Below are 15,952 nucleotides of genomic sequence, written 5' to 3' on the forward strand. Positions count from 1 at the left end.
GATGACTAGCAGTACTCTTTTCCTTCAGATCCTAGCAAAGTGATTATAGGAAAAATCAACCTAGACGCCTAAGCACCATATTCATTAAAAGCATAAATATGAAAATGTGTTTTATCTGCAAACCTGGGTCTGCTGGCACACACATTTATTCCTAGTACTACAAGACAGACACGATGGTCTATGTGAGTTTGAGGCTAGCCTGATGTACAGAGTAAGTTCCAAGGCAAGCCTAGATAGGGAAACCCCATCTCTAATTAATTAATTAATTAATTAATTAATTAATTTGGAAATATATAAGAAAGTATTTTATTTTAAAAAACATGTATTTATTTACTTATTTATTTATTATAAGTACACTGTAGCTGTCTTCAGACCCATCAGAACAGAGCATCAGATCTCATTACAGATGGCTATGAGTCACCATATGGTTGCTGGGATTTGAACTCAGGACCTCCAGTAGAGCAGTCAGTGCTCTTAACCACTGAGCCAACTCTCCAACCCTGAAAGTATCTTTATAAACCCATTATGTTGTATGCTGCACAAAGAAAGACTAAGTAAATCAGATTTATTTAGAACAAGCATGCCTTCATCTATTCATACTACTGTGATTTTAGACCACTTAAGGAAACCTTTCATGTACCAGGCACCATGTTCACTATCCCAGAAGATTTCAGAGAAAACCAAGATCTTTAGTCTCAGGGAATTCCATGTCTGATCTTCTTGAAAGAGAAACCTGGGTCATGATATGCAGTTCTGACATCCAAAACAAAACAAAACAAAACAAAAAACAAAAAAAGAAAGAAAAGAAAAGAAAAGAAAAACAAAACAAAACAAAAATGACCAGCCAAAAACTGGAATCACTAAGGCACTGGGATTTCTAAACCGGCTATATTTTAACAGAATTAGGAAATAAATTACCAAAGGTACATTAACTTATGTACAAACCAGAGAGAAAAAGACTCCCAGTTTTTTCCTTCTGTCTTTCCTGTATCAGTGTTAGAATTTAAACAAAATCCCAGAAATACATGTCAGAACTTGTGAATCCTCTTCCTGGGAGACAAGTTCTTTTCTCTTTGGAACCAAGACTTCAGCCTTTCCCTTACTTCACAATGATTCCTGTGGAAAATATTAATGCGTTGGGATCTGTTTTGATCAACACTGTTATAGCCAAAGGGAGGAACACAAGTGTCTTTAGAATATCTCCTCTCTCATCAGTATGGTCCCACCAGGACTTTTACGTCACTCTCTGGACTCCTAATTACAGAGGTTAATTGGCATTTTTAACTGAAATATTTCTGCTTAAAGATTTGCCCATGTCTTCATGTACAGCTCCTTTCTGAGACCACTTTGTAATGGCATTTTGAATACCTTTCTATTAGGTGGCCACAAACATAAGGCAGAGAGCCAACCCATGCACACCTTGACCAAATTCCAGCCCAAATATATGAGGGGGAAAAAAGGACTTCATTTTCTGAGTGGAGTATTTAAGGAAACTCATTTTGAGTGTCTGTTTAACTTCAGAACTGTTTGGAGGAAAACTTGCTTTTAATCAGGATTCTGACTACTGACAGTTAACGAAAGACGGCAAGGAGAATGGGCCAGGGTGAAAGAATGTTGAGTTTGCTCTTGGCTCCTGTCAAATGGGGAGGAGGGTGTGACAGAGACAATCAGCTCTGAGAACAATTTTTCCCAAACTAGGTCAGCCGGATAGTCTACTTGTAGAACATTCTCTCTGTGGGGCATAGGGAGCAGTACACGGTATGGTTCTGTCCCAAGGACGCTTGTGAATATTCTGAAGGTTTTATCCACATATATGAAAATAAAACTACATGCAATAAAACTATCTTTCACAAAGAGTTCTTAGTGACACCAAAATTCTTAGAGGCATAGATGACTGATTTTTTTTTTTAATCAGAGCTGATAAACAACTAGGAAAGAGCCCTGAACACAGTGTTTATTCAAATGAAGTGGCATGTTTGTGAAAAAATACACAATAGCCCTATAAAAATTCAAACTAGAAACCTTCTCACAAAGTGCTTATAAAAGCAAGAAGTGCTATAATTAATAAGTTGCCACAAAGGAAAAATTATAAGCATTGCTTTATAGTAAAACTTCATCGTTTATATTGACACTGCAAAAAAAAAGTAGAGAAGAAATACAGATTCTAGGACTGGATCCAGAAGTCAGAGACAGACATACTCCCCATGGATTTGGGAAAGAACTTCGGATGCAAGAAGAGCAAGATTATTGAACAGCCACTTTGAGGCCTGAGTGGGTAGATTTGTAATGAAGGATTTTAGCCAGCTCTGTCGTGGTAAACAACCTTCACTGCTTAACAGTTGTGCTCTTCTTTGAGATACTTTTAATGTGCTTTAAAATGTACATTAATTTTTCAAGGGAAAAATATCAATCTTATGGAAGAGTGTAAAATTAAACCTTTGACCCTTCCTCTCACGTTTTCAAATAACTGGACATTATTTTATGCAATTAGACAATGGTTTTCACCACAGAAGATATAAAGAATTAGTGAGATAAAAACTGAGCTTCTTGTCTTGTGAAGAAAGATGAGTATGTCTTTCCATTGTAATACTCTCTAGCAGAGGCATAAAGAAAAAGGAAATCCTTGTATCTGGTGAGAAAAGTAATAACTAACTTCAAAACTCCCTTTACTGTAGTTTACATAGTCTTCTGTCACCAAAGGAAAGAAACCATTATTTGAACTTATTTCATGAATAGCGTATATCTTTTCAATCTCCCTTTCTGACTCTCTGTCTTCATGGATTTGTGACCACAGGAAAGGAAAGACTCCATGCACATGGAACAATTCAAGGCAAACTCTAAAACACGTGCAAAAAGAAATGAAGACCACTCTCCAGTTGCCATTGCCTAAATATAAGAGTATGGTTGATTTGCCTACTCATATAAACAGTGTCATCCTTCCCCTGATTACTACTTCAGGTTTGACCCTACTATGGGGAAAGTTATTAAAAGACAACCCAGATAATGTCTACGTTTCTTTTTTCCCCTTTTCTCTCTTCCTTTTTCCTCATCAAAATGGTGAATTGGGAAAGGGTCATGAAATACTCTCTTCTGAACTTGAGGTTGCCCTTGTAACAATGAACTAATGATACATTTTGGGGAAAGGGGAGTGTTATCTTCAGTGTTGTCACCACTGATGATTCCAGCATGCTTCTGTAGCTAACTTCAATCTCAAATTCATAAGGGACAATCTTGGCTAAACCAAGTTGGTCAAAAGGTAAAAGCAAAAGGACATGAAAGAACAGGAAGATTGGTGGGAAATAGAGGTGGGCAGGAGTGGATTGAGAAGAAGGTATAGAGAGCATTTGTGACCAGACAATATTACATCTGTGTGTCAAAGAATATAATTATGATTTAAGAATGAATAAGAAAATATATTTTTTGAAAAGTATGAATAAAAGAAGGAAATAGTAAGAATTGCATGGCACCAACTTACTATTCTTCCCTTGCCTAATGGATTTGTTGTAACTCACAAAACAAATTTAATTCAGGCAACATAAAATCAATTAAAATATAAAGAATGAAGAAATTGAGCTATTGAAAATCAAGCAAGCCCTATTCGAATGTGCTTATATATTGCTATAAGTATGAGAACTGACTTCTGAAGTGTGTTCTGTCTTCTGACATCCATACTTATGCTATTGCACATGTACACACACAAACATACACACACACACACACACATACATATGTGCAATCATGTGAGCATGTGCACAGGCATACCACAGAGAGGGGGGTAGAAATGGAGAGAAATTAATATAAAATATAAGATCATAATAGGTATTTGTAAAAGGTAGCATGAAAGAGTGGTTAGGACCTTTGGCTCTAATATCTTATTGTAAATATCAGCTATGTATGATATTTATGATCTTGAACACATTATTTAACCCTTTTCTACATCTGTATGTAAACTGACAATAACAATCCTTTTCTGTGAGTATTAAAATGAACAAAACCCACTAAGGGCCTTGTTTGTTTATGTTTGTTGTAAAAAGTCATATGAGGCAGAGCACACCTAAACTGTCAACTCCCTGAGGCCCTATGAAAACATGATGTAGAGAAAAGAAAGAGGCACGTGTATTCTAGGAAAGATAGAAGTTCGTTTCATGTTATGTATGAATCCTGAACTAGACCTTTGTGTCTGCAGATTGAAGTTGGCATTGGTAAGAGGTGAAGCAATGCCAATCAAGTAGGCTACAAATCACAGCATACTGAATAGTGAGGCTACAGGTATTCGCGGTGAGGGGAAATTCAAAGTCCAAAAGAACCATTACAGAACTTTGCAAAATCAATAAAGTCACCAAAATATGATTGGTAATCTGGGAATAGCTTTATATTTCATTTTCCCAACTGTACATTGAACTTCAATATTTCTATTTTCTAAAAGATCAAAAGATCTTTGTGGGATTGTTTTAAGCATTCGTTTCTCAAAGATAGTCTGCAGAGAGCAAGTGAGATTCATCAAAGTGAATGGTACCTATGTTAAAACCTTGGCACATTTCATTTTGTTTTTATTTTTTGAAGATTTTTTGAAGGTTTCCATAGCCACAGTTTAGATCATACCATCATGTCCAGAAAAAAACACATCAGTGTTTTCTTCAGCCACCATGTAATCCCCGGATCCGTCTTCAGATACACACTGAGACATGCAGCAGTTTTATTGATGCATTTTTCCTGCTAACTTGTATAGCAGGATTTGACTAGAAAGTTGTCTATAAGACCAGAAATTGTGATCTTATCACTATGAGGGTAAGCAGCAAAAAAAAAAAAATTCTGTTTCCAATCAAATGTTTTCAAATGTCAAAAGGAACTTCAGAAAAAGTAATGGTTATCTAGTGTTCTGTTCTATGTTCTGTGTTTACTGCTATTCTATATAGGCTGTCTAGGACAATAAAAGAAACTTTAGGAAGTGAAATTATTTTATCTCAAAATAAGTAAAGTGGTCTGCTCTTTCCTTCTACTTAGCACAATAGAGGAAGTAATGTGCATTTAATTTTGAATTATTAACTTACTCCAAATGAATTCTTTTGAAACCATGCATCCTCTTGAATACACACACACACACACACACACACACACACACACACACACACAGAGAGAGAGAGAGAGAGAGAGAGAGAGAGAGAGAGAGAGAGAGAGAGAGAGAGAGGATTTGCTTAATTCAACTCTCATGACATCTCAGTTTGCTGAGAATGAGTTGGACTTACTGACATAGTAAGTTAATATCCAAGGACTTTGTCTTTGCCCCTAGAGAGCTTTTCCAAATCCTTTTGTCAAGCTGAGATATGGAGAGCACAGGGTCAAGGAAAGCAGGCCATAAGCCAAGATCATCAGAGCCAATATAAGCAGCAAAGAGCCAGAGGCTAGAAAGGAACAAGGGTTCAAGGCAAAGTAGGTCTCATAGGCAGGAAGCCCACTCTGAAATAAACAGGCAGAGATTAGAGAATATAGAGGAACTAAGAGTCCAGAGACAGCCAACCTGCAAAACAAAACACCATGGACCATGGGATTGTGGAGCTAAAGCTAAGAACCATCATAGGCACAGAGCCTTGCATCTCTATTCTTCTGTTCAAATAATCAGAAGGCGCTTTTTATAAAAGAGGGGTAGGACTAGAAGAGAAATAGCTCACCCCACCTGTGGAAGTCTAAAATGTATCGTTCTAGAATACTTGATTAAAATGTTAGATTTAGAAGAATGTTGAGAGAAATTCTTAGAATTTCTTAATTGACTCTATCACTTTTTAGAAGAAACAAATTGAAGCCTTTTGGGAAAGAGAATTTCTGAAACAAAACAAAAATAGCAATATGGTAGGAAGGCTGAAGCTACAAATTTACTGTTCTGACACCATGGCCTTTCCCATGATGCCCTTCTGTCTAGCCTCTGCCTAGAGCCTTCAAATGGCAGATATGGCTGAGAGTACTAAAATATTTACTGAGCCCATAGGTCTTTACCCTGATTGGATGAAAGGTTAAAAAAATCTAAGCAAAGTTACAGGCATGATGGATAGTTAAATGGAGATTCTGATCATTTTTCCTAGAAAAAATATAGTAAGAGAAACTTTTATTGAGATTGAGGCTATGTGGCAATTCATCAAAACAATTGCTGTTAACTCATCCTCATCCTCTTTAAACATCACATCACTTGTTGCACTGAACCAGTTGTAGTCCAAAGCCAATCCATCATGCATAATGGTGAAAACTGTTCTTTTTCATCTTGAGTTGAAACTATGCTGTGCTACTCCCCTATAGTATAGGCAAGTAATGTTTTCCTGTTCTTTGTTATCCTCAAAAAAGAGAGAGTTTAAGGTACTCACCATGTACTCTGTATTCTGTATCCCATCCCTCCCATCTCTTTGTCTACCTCCCATTCTCCCTCTCTCTCTCTCTCTCTCTCTCTCTCTCTCTCTCTCTCTCTCTCTTTCTCTCATATACACATTAATAATCATTAATTCTTCTTATTTAAAGTATCTTATTTTTTCCAAGTCTTCTTCTTCCCCATGTCAATTAATGTATTTATTTTCCTTCATTCTAAAATGTTGCTGTTCCATGGGCAGTGAACATCATGTTTCTGACGTTTTCACCATCTTGGGCAACAAGCTGATATGCCTCATTGTCTCATTAAGTTTTCATCTACCTTTGAATCTTAGTTGAAGAAATACATTGTTTACTATCAAATGTAATCTAAACTGTAGCTCAGTGGTTTCAGCTTCTAAATTTAGAGAATTTTGAGTAAAGAGACCCTCCTCAAGAAGGAAAGTGTTTAGAAAAAGACTGCACAAGATCGCTGTGTTAGTTAGAAGCTTCTTTCTTGTCTAGATGCATATTAATTAGAAGGCAACTTCATCTCTAGTCCATTAAGCACTGCTACGTATAAAAATAAATGAATTATAAATGATGGATTCTCTCTTCGGGTTTTAACTTTGACCTCAGTAAAGTCAGTCAGTTTCTTACTAGCCTTGTTTCTAAACCTTAATAACCCATTCAGTTGATTTGAGACTAGAAGTTCAGAGTAAGCAGAGACACGAGCATTTTCAAAATTGTAATTTTGGTTCCAAGGAGGTACTTACCTGTGGGATGACTGGTAAGAAAGGCTAAAGTAAAGAATGAAAAATCAACACAAGGAAAGGAATAAAATGTGGTGGTGGTGGTGGTGGTGGTGGTGGTGGTGCTAGTGGTGTGTTTGTGTGTGTGTGTGTGTGTGTGTGTGTGTGTGTGTGTGTGCACATGTACTCAAAGGAGGACCACAGAGGCACATGGGTATTCACTTACCTGTGTATTCATGTGCAAACATGCTCAGAGGTGGGGGAAGGAATAAAATTTCATTATCAAAATAGAACATTGTGTGTTTCCCTTCACTACAGCAAGGAAACCCTCATACATGCTTACATATCCTTGGATCTGCTTTCTTCTCTTAAACTTAATTTACTATTGGTTTAACTTCTTTGCTGTGCTGGAAGCAGAATCCCAGGCCCTTGCACATGACAAGCAGGGATTTTCAAACTGAGTTATATCTCCAACCAGTGTTTGGAAAAATGGCATGAGCTGTAAGGTACTCTAATTTAGACATTCCCTGTTTACAAAGTATCAGTCTGCCCTTCATCTCCCCATGAAGAAAAACAGACTTGATTACATAGAGAAAATGACATCTTTACTAACGAAATTCTTAAACATACCTTACAGCCTAAGGTATTATCCCTCTGTGCTCTGTGTGTCCTGTCACTAACTAATTAGACTGCAGTGTGTAGTTCAGGACACTCTCCCCGGTACACATAAGAGATATGTGCTCTGATTGTGAATTTCCTTCGTGGGAAATGAATAAACCTCTTGAAGTGGACAAACTTGTATGCATAAAGCCCAGTGGGAAATTGACAAGCTTTTATGTTGACATCATGACTACCCTCTCCCCTTTTCATCTTATCTCGTAAAAGCCAAATCTAAGTGTGATCCCAGAGAAAAAAGGATGATCTCTGTTTATGGTGGCAGTAAGAAGAGGAATTTGTTTAACAACTTCCTGAGAATGAAATAAATAAAATTAACCTCATTCTGGCTGATGTTACAGAATTTACACATTCCTATGGTATCTATTTAGCCACAAACTCAATGTAGTAGGTTTAATTGGTAGACGAAAGGCAAAATTCCTATTGTAGCTACCAAAAAATTCTACTTTAAAAGAGTTGATATGTATTTCAAGTTACAAAGCAAATAAGGCAAGTGTGAGGTTTTGGGAAAGAAAGAGTAACTCAAAACCAGAGAAAGGGAATAGCTCCAGGAAACATCACAAACAGATGTGGGCCTGAAGAGTCTCAGAGTCCTGCACATGATATATATATATATATATATATATATATATATATATATATATATATATATATATATATATATAATCATTTTTAATCTTTTTTTACAGTCCAGTCATTATCATTATCCCCCTCCTGTTCTGCCCTCCAACTATTCCTCATCCCATTCCTCCTCCCCTTTCTCCAAGAGGATGCCCCACACCCCACTCCACCAGGCCTCCCACTCCCTGGGGCTCCAGTCTCTTGAGGGTTAGGTGCATCTTCTCTCACTGAGGCCAGACCAGGCAGTCCTTTGCTCCCTTGCTCTATATGTGTCGGGAGTCTTGGACCAGCTAGTCCTGGACCAATCAGTGGCCTCTTTGGTGGCTCAGTGTCTGAGAGATCTAGGAGCACATGATATATTTCAAAAGTATGGATCTAGATGGGCAGATATCCTGCAATGTCTGAAAATCCATAAACTACAGACAGTGCATTTATTCTTATCATTATGTATAAATTGTGTGTTCCATCTTTTATTATCAGTAAAGTTTATATTATATGTATGTGCTATATGCTCATTTATTTCTAACATACCCGTTGTTAAATATTTATCATCAAATTGCTGATGTGTATCTTGGTTATTCTGAACAGTTTATAATCATATGATGTTAATAGTTGCAAACATAATAAAGCTGGTTATGATTTCTAGATTTTTCAAATTCTCAAGGCAACCGTTCAAATGTTGATTTTCAGAGAGCTTGTTGAGAAAGAAAATTGAAGCAATGCTTAGGCAAAGGAGAATCAAGCCAGTCCATGTATATGCTTTTAAAAATAAACAAAAATAAACCCTCTTAACATATTACTTAGCACTGACAAAGTTCTTTTTATATGATGAACTTCTTAACGATCAGATGTGAATCTGAACTAGCTATTTCTACTAATTAGACACAGTTACAGAATGACTTTCAAATGCTCTGGAGACAAAACAAGACAGTAGCTAACAGATGCTACTCCTAGCTATGATTTGGCACATAGGGCAGATGTCACAGATACCTAGAGAAATTCCATTTAAAATTAATTTCCCATCAACCCAGAGAGCCTTCTCATGCCTCTTAGAAGAGGAGTATCTACTCTTTAGCACATGCTAAACATAACTATTTGATAAAAGATCCCTAGGGAACTCTTCTTTGAATGTGGCAGATGATGGCTGAACAGTTTTACTGTTTTAGGCCATCAACATAGGATTAAGGATATTTACCAAGCACTGTACAAAATAAACTTCTGAAATATCTATCTCTTGTGTTTATTTAACAAGGATCTTTCTGATGGGAAGAGAAAAATTACCAGATAAATTGCCAGTAATTTGGATGCAGTGTCAAGGGAAAGGGCAGACACTGTAATTTTTGCTGGACCACTTCAAGAAGCCCCCTTTTTACACACTGTACTAATTTTCTTCATTAAATTCTTTCCAGTAATGTAAAGATATTTTAACATATGTGTTTTCAACATAATCCAGAAGAGAAGTAACCAATATTTATATCTATAATTTTTTGCTAGACGTTTCAGTGACTGGAATCTCTTAGAATAAAGGTTATCCCGATCTGTTAATTATTCTGTGATCTGGTTTATTTTTCCTTAAATACCTTCAATGATGTGAGAAAGAAAGAAAGATATAGGAAAATGGAAGCCTATTCATATTTAGAAAACTTAGAATCTTTTCTATATATAAGCAAAATTTACAAGAAAATATTCAAAATATATTGTCCTACAGATGCTCATGAATAAAAGAACACAAGATTGACATGATCAGGGTGAAAATATCTCTGACTCAAGACCAGTTCAGAATCTTCCTGAAATTTAATTTCTTCATGGATGATCAAGTCTCAGAAAGCAAAAAACACTGAGCTCAATTCTGATGATGTATCTGTGTTCATGAAGTACTTTCATATGCATTTGTCTTCTTTGAGGTCCTCCCAATTATTACTATCTTCCAATCTCATTGCATACATAAAAATTATTTAACATAAAGTTAGAGTATCAGCTCACAGTCATGGTCATGACTGATCTAAGCATAAGAGTTAAATGTCTTAAATTTTAATCGAGTGTACTTTCTATAATGCATACTTTTACAAAACTTCAGATGAGTATGTGTCAACCATATTATGCAGATTATTTGCCTTAACAAATTGGACAGCTGCAGAAGAATCCAGAGGTCCATGGCCTGAAATTTGAGATGGGATATGTTAATATTTTAATAAAATAAATACTTGTCAATATATCTATTTTGTGTCTAAGCCCAACCTATCTCCAAGTGCCTGCCTTGTATTTCATTATGTCTTCATATGAACTCTACCTCCTACTTAGTTGCTCATTTCTGAAAGTGATCCTCAAAGGAAGTCATTTTCTAGCTATGGTGAGGAAAGATAGTTGGATTCAGAAAGTAGTAGTTGATAGAACATGAAAGCTATGGCTAAATTTTTTATTTATTTATTTATTTTAACTTGAGTATTAAGGAGAACATTAACAGAATAAATTGAGGATGGAAGATCCACAAGGAAAATATTCAGAAGTGGTTTTGTCTAATGATCTAAACAATGGCAAAATGTGTTTTATTAAAAAATATTTTATAATGTAATTATGAACTGAGGGATTCATGTGTGTCAAATGTCAGTATTGAATTGCCTATATCAAGCTGCACATCTGCTACATATGAACAGGGAGGCATAAGTCCACCCTCTATATGTTCTTTGGTTGGTAGTTCCAACTCTGAGAGTCCCAAGGTTCTAGGTTAGTTGATTCTGTTGGTCTTCCTGCCGAGTTTCTATCCCTTTTGGGGCCTGCAATCTTTCCTCCTATTCTTTTATAAGAGTCCTTAAACTCCATCCACTGTTTGGCTGTGGGTGGCTGTATTTGTCTGAGTCAGCTGCAGCATGGAACCTGTTAGAGGACAACATGTTCCTATCTGTAAGCCTAACAATATCATTAATAAGGTTAGGGATTTATGCTTGCCCATGACATGGTTCTCAAGTTGGGCCAGATATTGGTTGGCCATTCCCTCAGTCACTCCTCTGTCCCCTGTGCCTGCATTTCTTATAGACAGGATAAATTTTGGGTCAAAAGTTTATAGGTGGATTGGTGTTTCCATCGCTCCACTGGTGTATCTGTCTGGCTACAGGAAGTGGCCTCTTCAAGTTCTGTATCCCTAGTGTAGTGTATCACAGCTAAGGTCACCTCAATGATTCTTGGGCACCTCCCTTATTTTTGTAATTCAAATTTTGAATTTTAATTTATAAATTAAGCTCCTCCAGAGAGGTAGAATCAATGTGATTAAGAAAATTTATTAAGAGGATTAATGCAAATGATTATAGAAATTGAGAGAGATCACAGCAAGCTTTTGCAAGATTTAAAAAAAAAACAAGACAGTAGCAAGTCTTAAGCATCTAAAGAAATGTTCCACATCTTTAGTCATAAGGGAAATGCAAATAAAAACAACCATGAGATTCCACCTCACACCAGTCAGAATGGCTAAGATCAAAAATTTCTGCAACAGCACATGCTGGCAAGGATGTGGAGAAAGAGGAACACTCCTCCATTGTTGCTGGGATTGCAGACTGGTACAACCATTCTGGAAATCAGTCTGGAGGCTCCTCAGACAATTGGACATTGCACTACCTGAGGACCCAGCTATACCTCTCTTGAGCATATACCCAAAAGATACTCCAACATATACCAAACACATGCTCCACTATGTTCATAGCAGCCTTATTTATAATATCGAGAACCTGGAAAGAACCCAGCTGCCCTTCAAAAGAGGAATGGATACAGAAAACGTGGTACATCTACACAATGGAATACTAATCAACTATCAAAAACAATGACTTTATGAAATTCATAGGCAAATGGATGGAACTGGAAAATATCATCCTGAGTGAGGTAACCCAATCACAGAAAAACACACATGGTATGCACTCATTGATAAGTGGCTATTAGCCCAACTGTTTGAATTACCGGGAAAGGGAATAACATTTGAAATGTAAATAAGAAATACCCAATTTAATAAGTAGATGGGGAGAAAAAGAAAAAAATTTCAAACTAGGGAAGCTTGCAATTTAGCCCTTGGTGTAGAAGCTGAAGATGTAAGAACCCTTGAGTATGTTTATGGCTATTCAAAGAGCAAGTGAACTTATAATATCTAAACAAGTAGAAGTTCTAATATCTAAACCAGGAGAAGAGTGTCTAGAGTCTAGGAGAGAGGGTGAGCTTTCCATTAGTGACTCTTTTCCATTAATGAGTGTTGTATTATGTCAAGTAATGGATAAAACAATTTAATGGAGGAAAAATTTATTTAGGTTTATGCTTTCATAAGGTTTAATTCCTGATAGCTTGACATCGTGCACTTGGGCAGAAACCATGGTGACAGAAAGTCTACAATAAAATAGTCCTCTTTTTGTTTCTTGTCAGATGGGAAATAAATAGAAGGGAATATACAAAGGGGAATGGGTGTCATAGAGTTCAAAAGCCTATCACCAGGAACCTATTTATTCACCACCACCTTTCACCAAACTCCAAAGTTGCAATCGTAATACTAATCCACACAGGGTTCAAGTGATTGTTTCCGAGCCCTTATAATGTAGTTTTCTTTTGCCACTGAGAACATAGCAGATGTCTGCTTAACTAATTCCCCGAGATATTTCTTAGTCTGATTAGGTTGACAACCAAGATTATCCATCACAGGGCTAGGGAGATAGCTCAGTGAGTAAATTGCTTACAGCTCAAGGAAAAGGACCTGAGTTCACATCTCCTCCATTGATATAAAACCTTGGCCTGGCAGCATGTCCCAATGTTATTCCTGCTGTTGACAGTTACTCACTTGCCATCTGAAAGGACATACTTCAGTGGTGACTCTGTCTCAAAAATTTAGAAAGGGAGAGAAGAAGTCACCTGACACTGGCCTCTGACCTTCGTATGTGAGCACAAAATAATGATGACCAACTATTGAGCTATTTCCTTAGTCCTTGCAAATCAAAACCAAAATTTAACGAACATTCTGTATCATTTTTTCTTAAAATAGATTAAAATAGGAAGAAACAAATTAAAGTCTATACAATATTAGCGAATAGTATATTGGTGATATGTTTTCACACTTATCAAGAATTAATGTATGCTCTTAAATAATTTTAATTTTAAAGGCAAGCTCATGTAAGGAATACTCTCAAAAAGGAAAATTAATTAGGTATCATTTTCATTCTTTCACTTCAGTTCTTGGGAGATGTACAGTACCATTAAAATGCTATAGAGTGGTAATTTATTTATTTTTTCAGCTTTTATATTAGCTTGAATTTTATATAATTTCCCAAAAGTCCTCATAACTTTTTTCTCACATGCAAGAATTGTTGGAAAACGGGCCACGTCTGAGTTTTCTTTTGTATATTAACTGTCCATCCCTGTCTCTAAATAACAAAGGGAAGAGATTTTTCTCATTAATAATTTTTCTCTCTTTCCCAGGTAAACCTCTGAACATCCCTTGCAAAGCTTTCTTTGGATTCAGTGGGGAGTCTGGACCAATGATCTACTGGATGAAAGGCGAGAAATTTATTGAAGAATTGGCAGGTCACATTAGAGAAGGTGAAATAAGGTACAGGAGTCCACTTGTTGATTTCTTTTTGCTGTCTTTGCAATTTATCATTAAGTCATGCTCATTGCGACTGCAAGTCATTCCATTCTCCAAGATCTGATATATTGGAGAGAGCCAGAGTGGTATCTTCTTTTAAAATAAACATTTTCAAAAACAGGTTATTTGCAAGTATCTAATAGTCTTTTCTGAGCGTCTTGGAGGGTGCCATCAAAATATAATGATCCCTCAAAGATGTTGAAGCAGATTTCATCATATTTCCAAGATTAGGTCACTGTTTGTGCACCAGTAATTAGCAGTGCTTTAAGTTTTGCAGGTGACATCTCAGTTTGCTGGGCAAATCTCTGTTCACTACTTGGGATCAAACAACCTTTGTATGTCATAACTGTAAAGCTGTAGTAGTGTTAGAAATCTGATAATTTGCCCAAATGACTGTTGGTTCCTGTTAATGTTTGTTTATTTTCTGAAAGAGATGGAACCTTCTGTGCAGTACCTTCTTCAATGTTTCCCATTTTCCTCTTATTGTCCTACCATCTGGGTGTGTAGCTGTCAGTTCAATTCATTTTCTTTGTGTTTTTATACTCATATATTTTATTTTTGGGAATTATAGTTACATTACTTCCTCTTCCATTTTCTATAACCAAACTCTCCCAAAAAGCTCTCCATAGCTTCAATTTTTCAATAATTGTTGTTTCATGTTTGTATATATGTACGTATGTATATATGTATGTACGTATATATGTACGTATGTATATATGTATGTATATATGTATGTATGTAGGTAGGTAGGTATAGTTATATGTATATGTACATATATATTCTTAAATACATAAATATAACCTTCTCGTTTGGTATAATGTTACTTGTACGTATGTTTTCAGGGTTGACCATTTTGTATTGGATAACTAACTGCTATATTTTCCCTGCGGAAATATATTTCTCCTATTCTCAGCACTCTTTGTTGACTGTCGTTCTTTGTGTAGGATTGGGTCCTCCTGGGATTTCCCCATCACTTTATCATGTCAATTGTTGTTGTCCTTGGTCAAAATCTCCTGTTGGTGTAACTTTATGGATGTAGCTTCTGACATCCCTAGAAGAAACAACCTCACAGCAAACTCTCTGTTCCCATCTCTTAATAATCCTTCCATCTTGTCATCTACACTCTTCCACAAACCTTAGTTGTATACATTATTATGTAGATTTATCTTTTGGGACTGGGCTCTAAAACTCTACATTATGATTGGTTGGGGGTATTCTGTAATGATATTTGTCCGTTGCAAAGAGAAGTTTCTTTGATGAAGGGTGAATACTGTGCTTAACTTTGGATATAAAGACAAATACATGCTCATAATACAGTTAGGAGTTGGGCTGGTGTCTTAGGGTTTCATTGCTGTGCAGAGACATCATAATCAAGGCAACTCTTATAAAAGACAACATTGAATTGGGGCTGGATTACAAGTACAGTGGTCCAGAGCATTATCATCATGGCAGGAAGCAAGACAATGGGCAGGCAGACATGGTGCTGGAGGTGCTGAGAGTTCTACATCTTGATCTTAAGGCAACCAGGAAGAAAGACTGTCTTCTTCAGGCAAACAGAAGGGTCTCTCTCTCTTCTACGCAGGGTGAAGCTTGAACATAGGAGCCCTCCAAGGCCTGCTTACACAATGACACACTTCTGCCAGCAAGACCACACTCACTCCAATAAGGCCACACCTCCTAATAGTGCCACTTACCATTGGCCAAGAATATGCAAACCACTACAGCTGGAGTTATCTTCTCATTTGTCCAGTAAAAAGTCAGGGATTTTCAGACTTGTATATAATGGCTATTGATAGGTATAGGCACACTTTTCCTTCATTCATTCTCACTAAAAATTACGTATTAGGAATCAGTATAATTTTTTCAGAGAACTTGTGTTAATATGTACTTTCATGGGCTTTTTTCTGAGAGAGTTTGGTTATGTTTTCCAGACTGCTTTAAAATTCCTGGACTTATGGGATCCTCC

General features: G+C 36.5%; 1 protein-coding gene across 2 annotated transcripts in view; it reads left to right on the forward strand.

Annotated features, from left to right (window-relative positions):
- Window positions 1-15,952, forward strand: part of Il1rapl2 (interleukin 1 receptor accessory protein-like 2) — a 1,310,993-nt gene that overhangs the window by 1,233,413 nt on the left and 61,628 nt on the right. For both annotated transcript variants that reach the window (NM_001166342.3, XM_087599348.1), the window contains 1 exon segment: window positions 13,821-13,950. In NM_001166342.3, the coding sequence (NP_001159814.1) occupies window positions 13,821-13,950 (130 nt within the window).

The sequence above is a fragment of the Rattus norvegicus genome, chromosome X (genome assembly GCF_021556685.1).
Source record: "Rattus norvegicus strain SHRSP/BbbUtx chromosome X, alternate assembly SHRSP_T2T, whole genome shotgun sequence".
In the NCBI taxonomy this organism is placed as follows: Eukaryota; Metazoa; Chordata; class Mammalia; order Rodentia; family Muridae; genus Rattus; species Rattus norvegicus.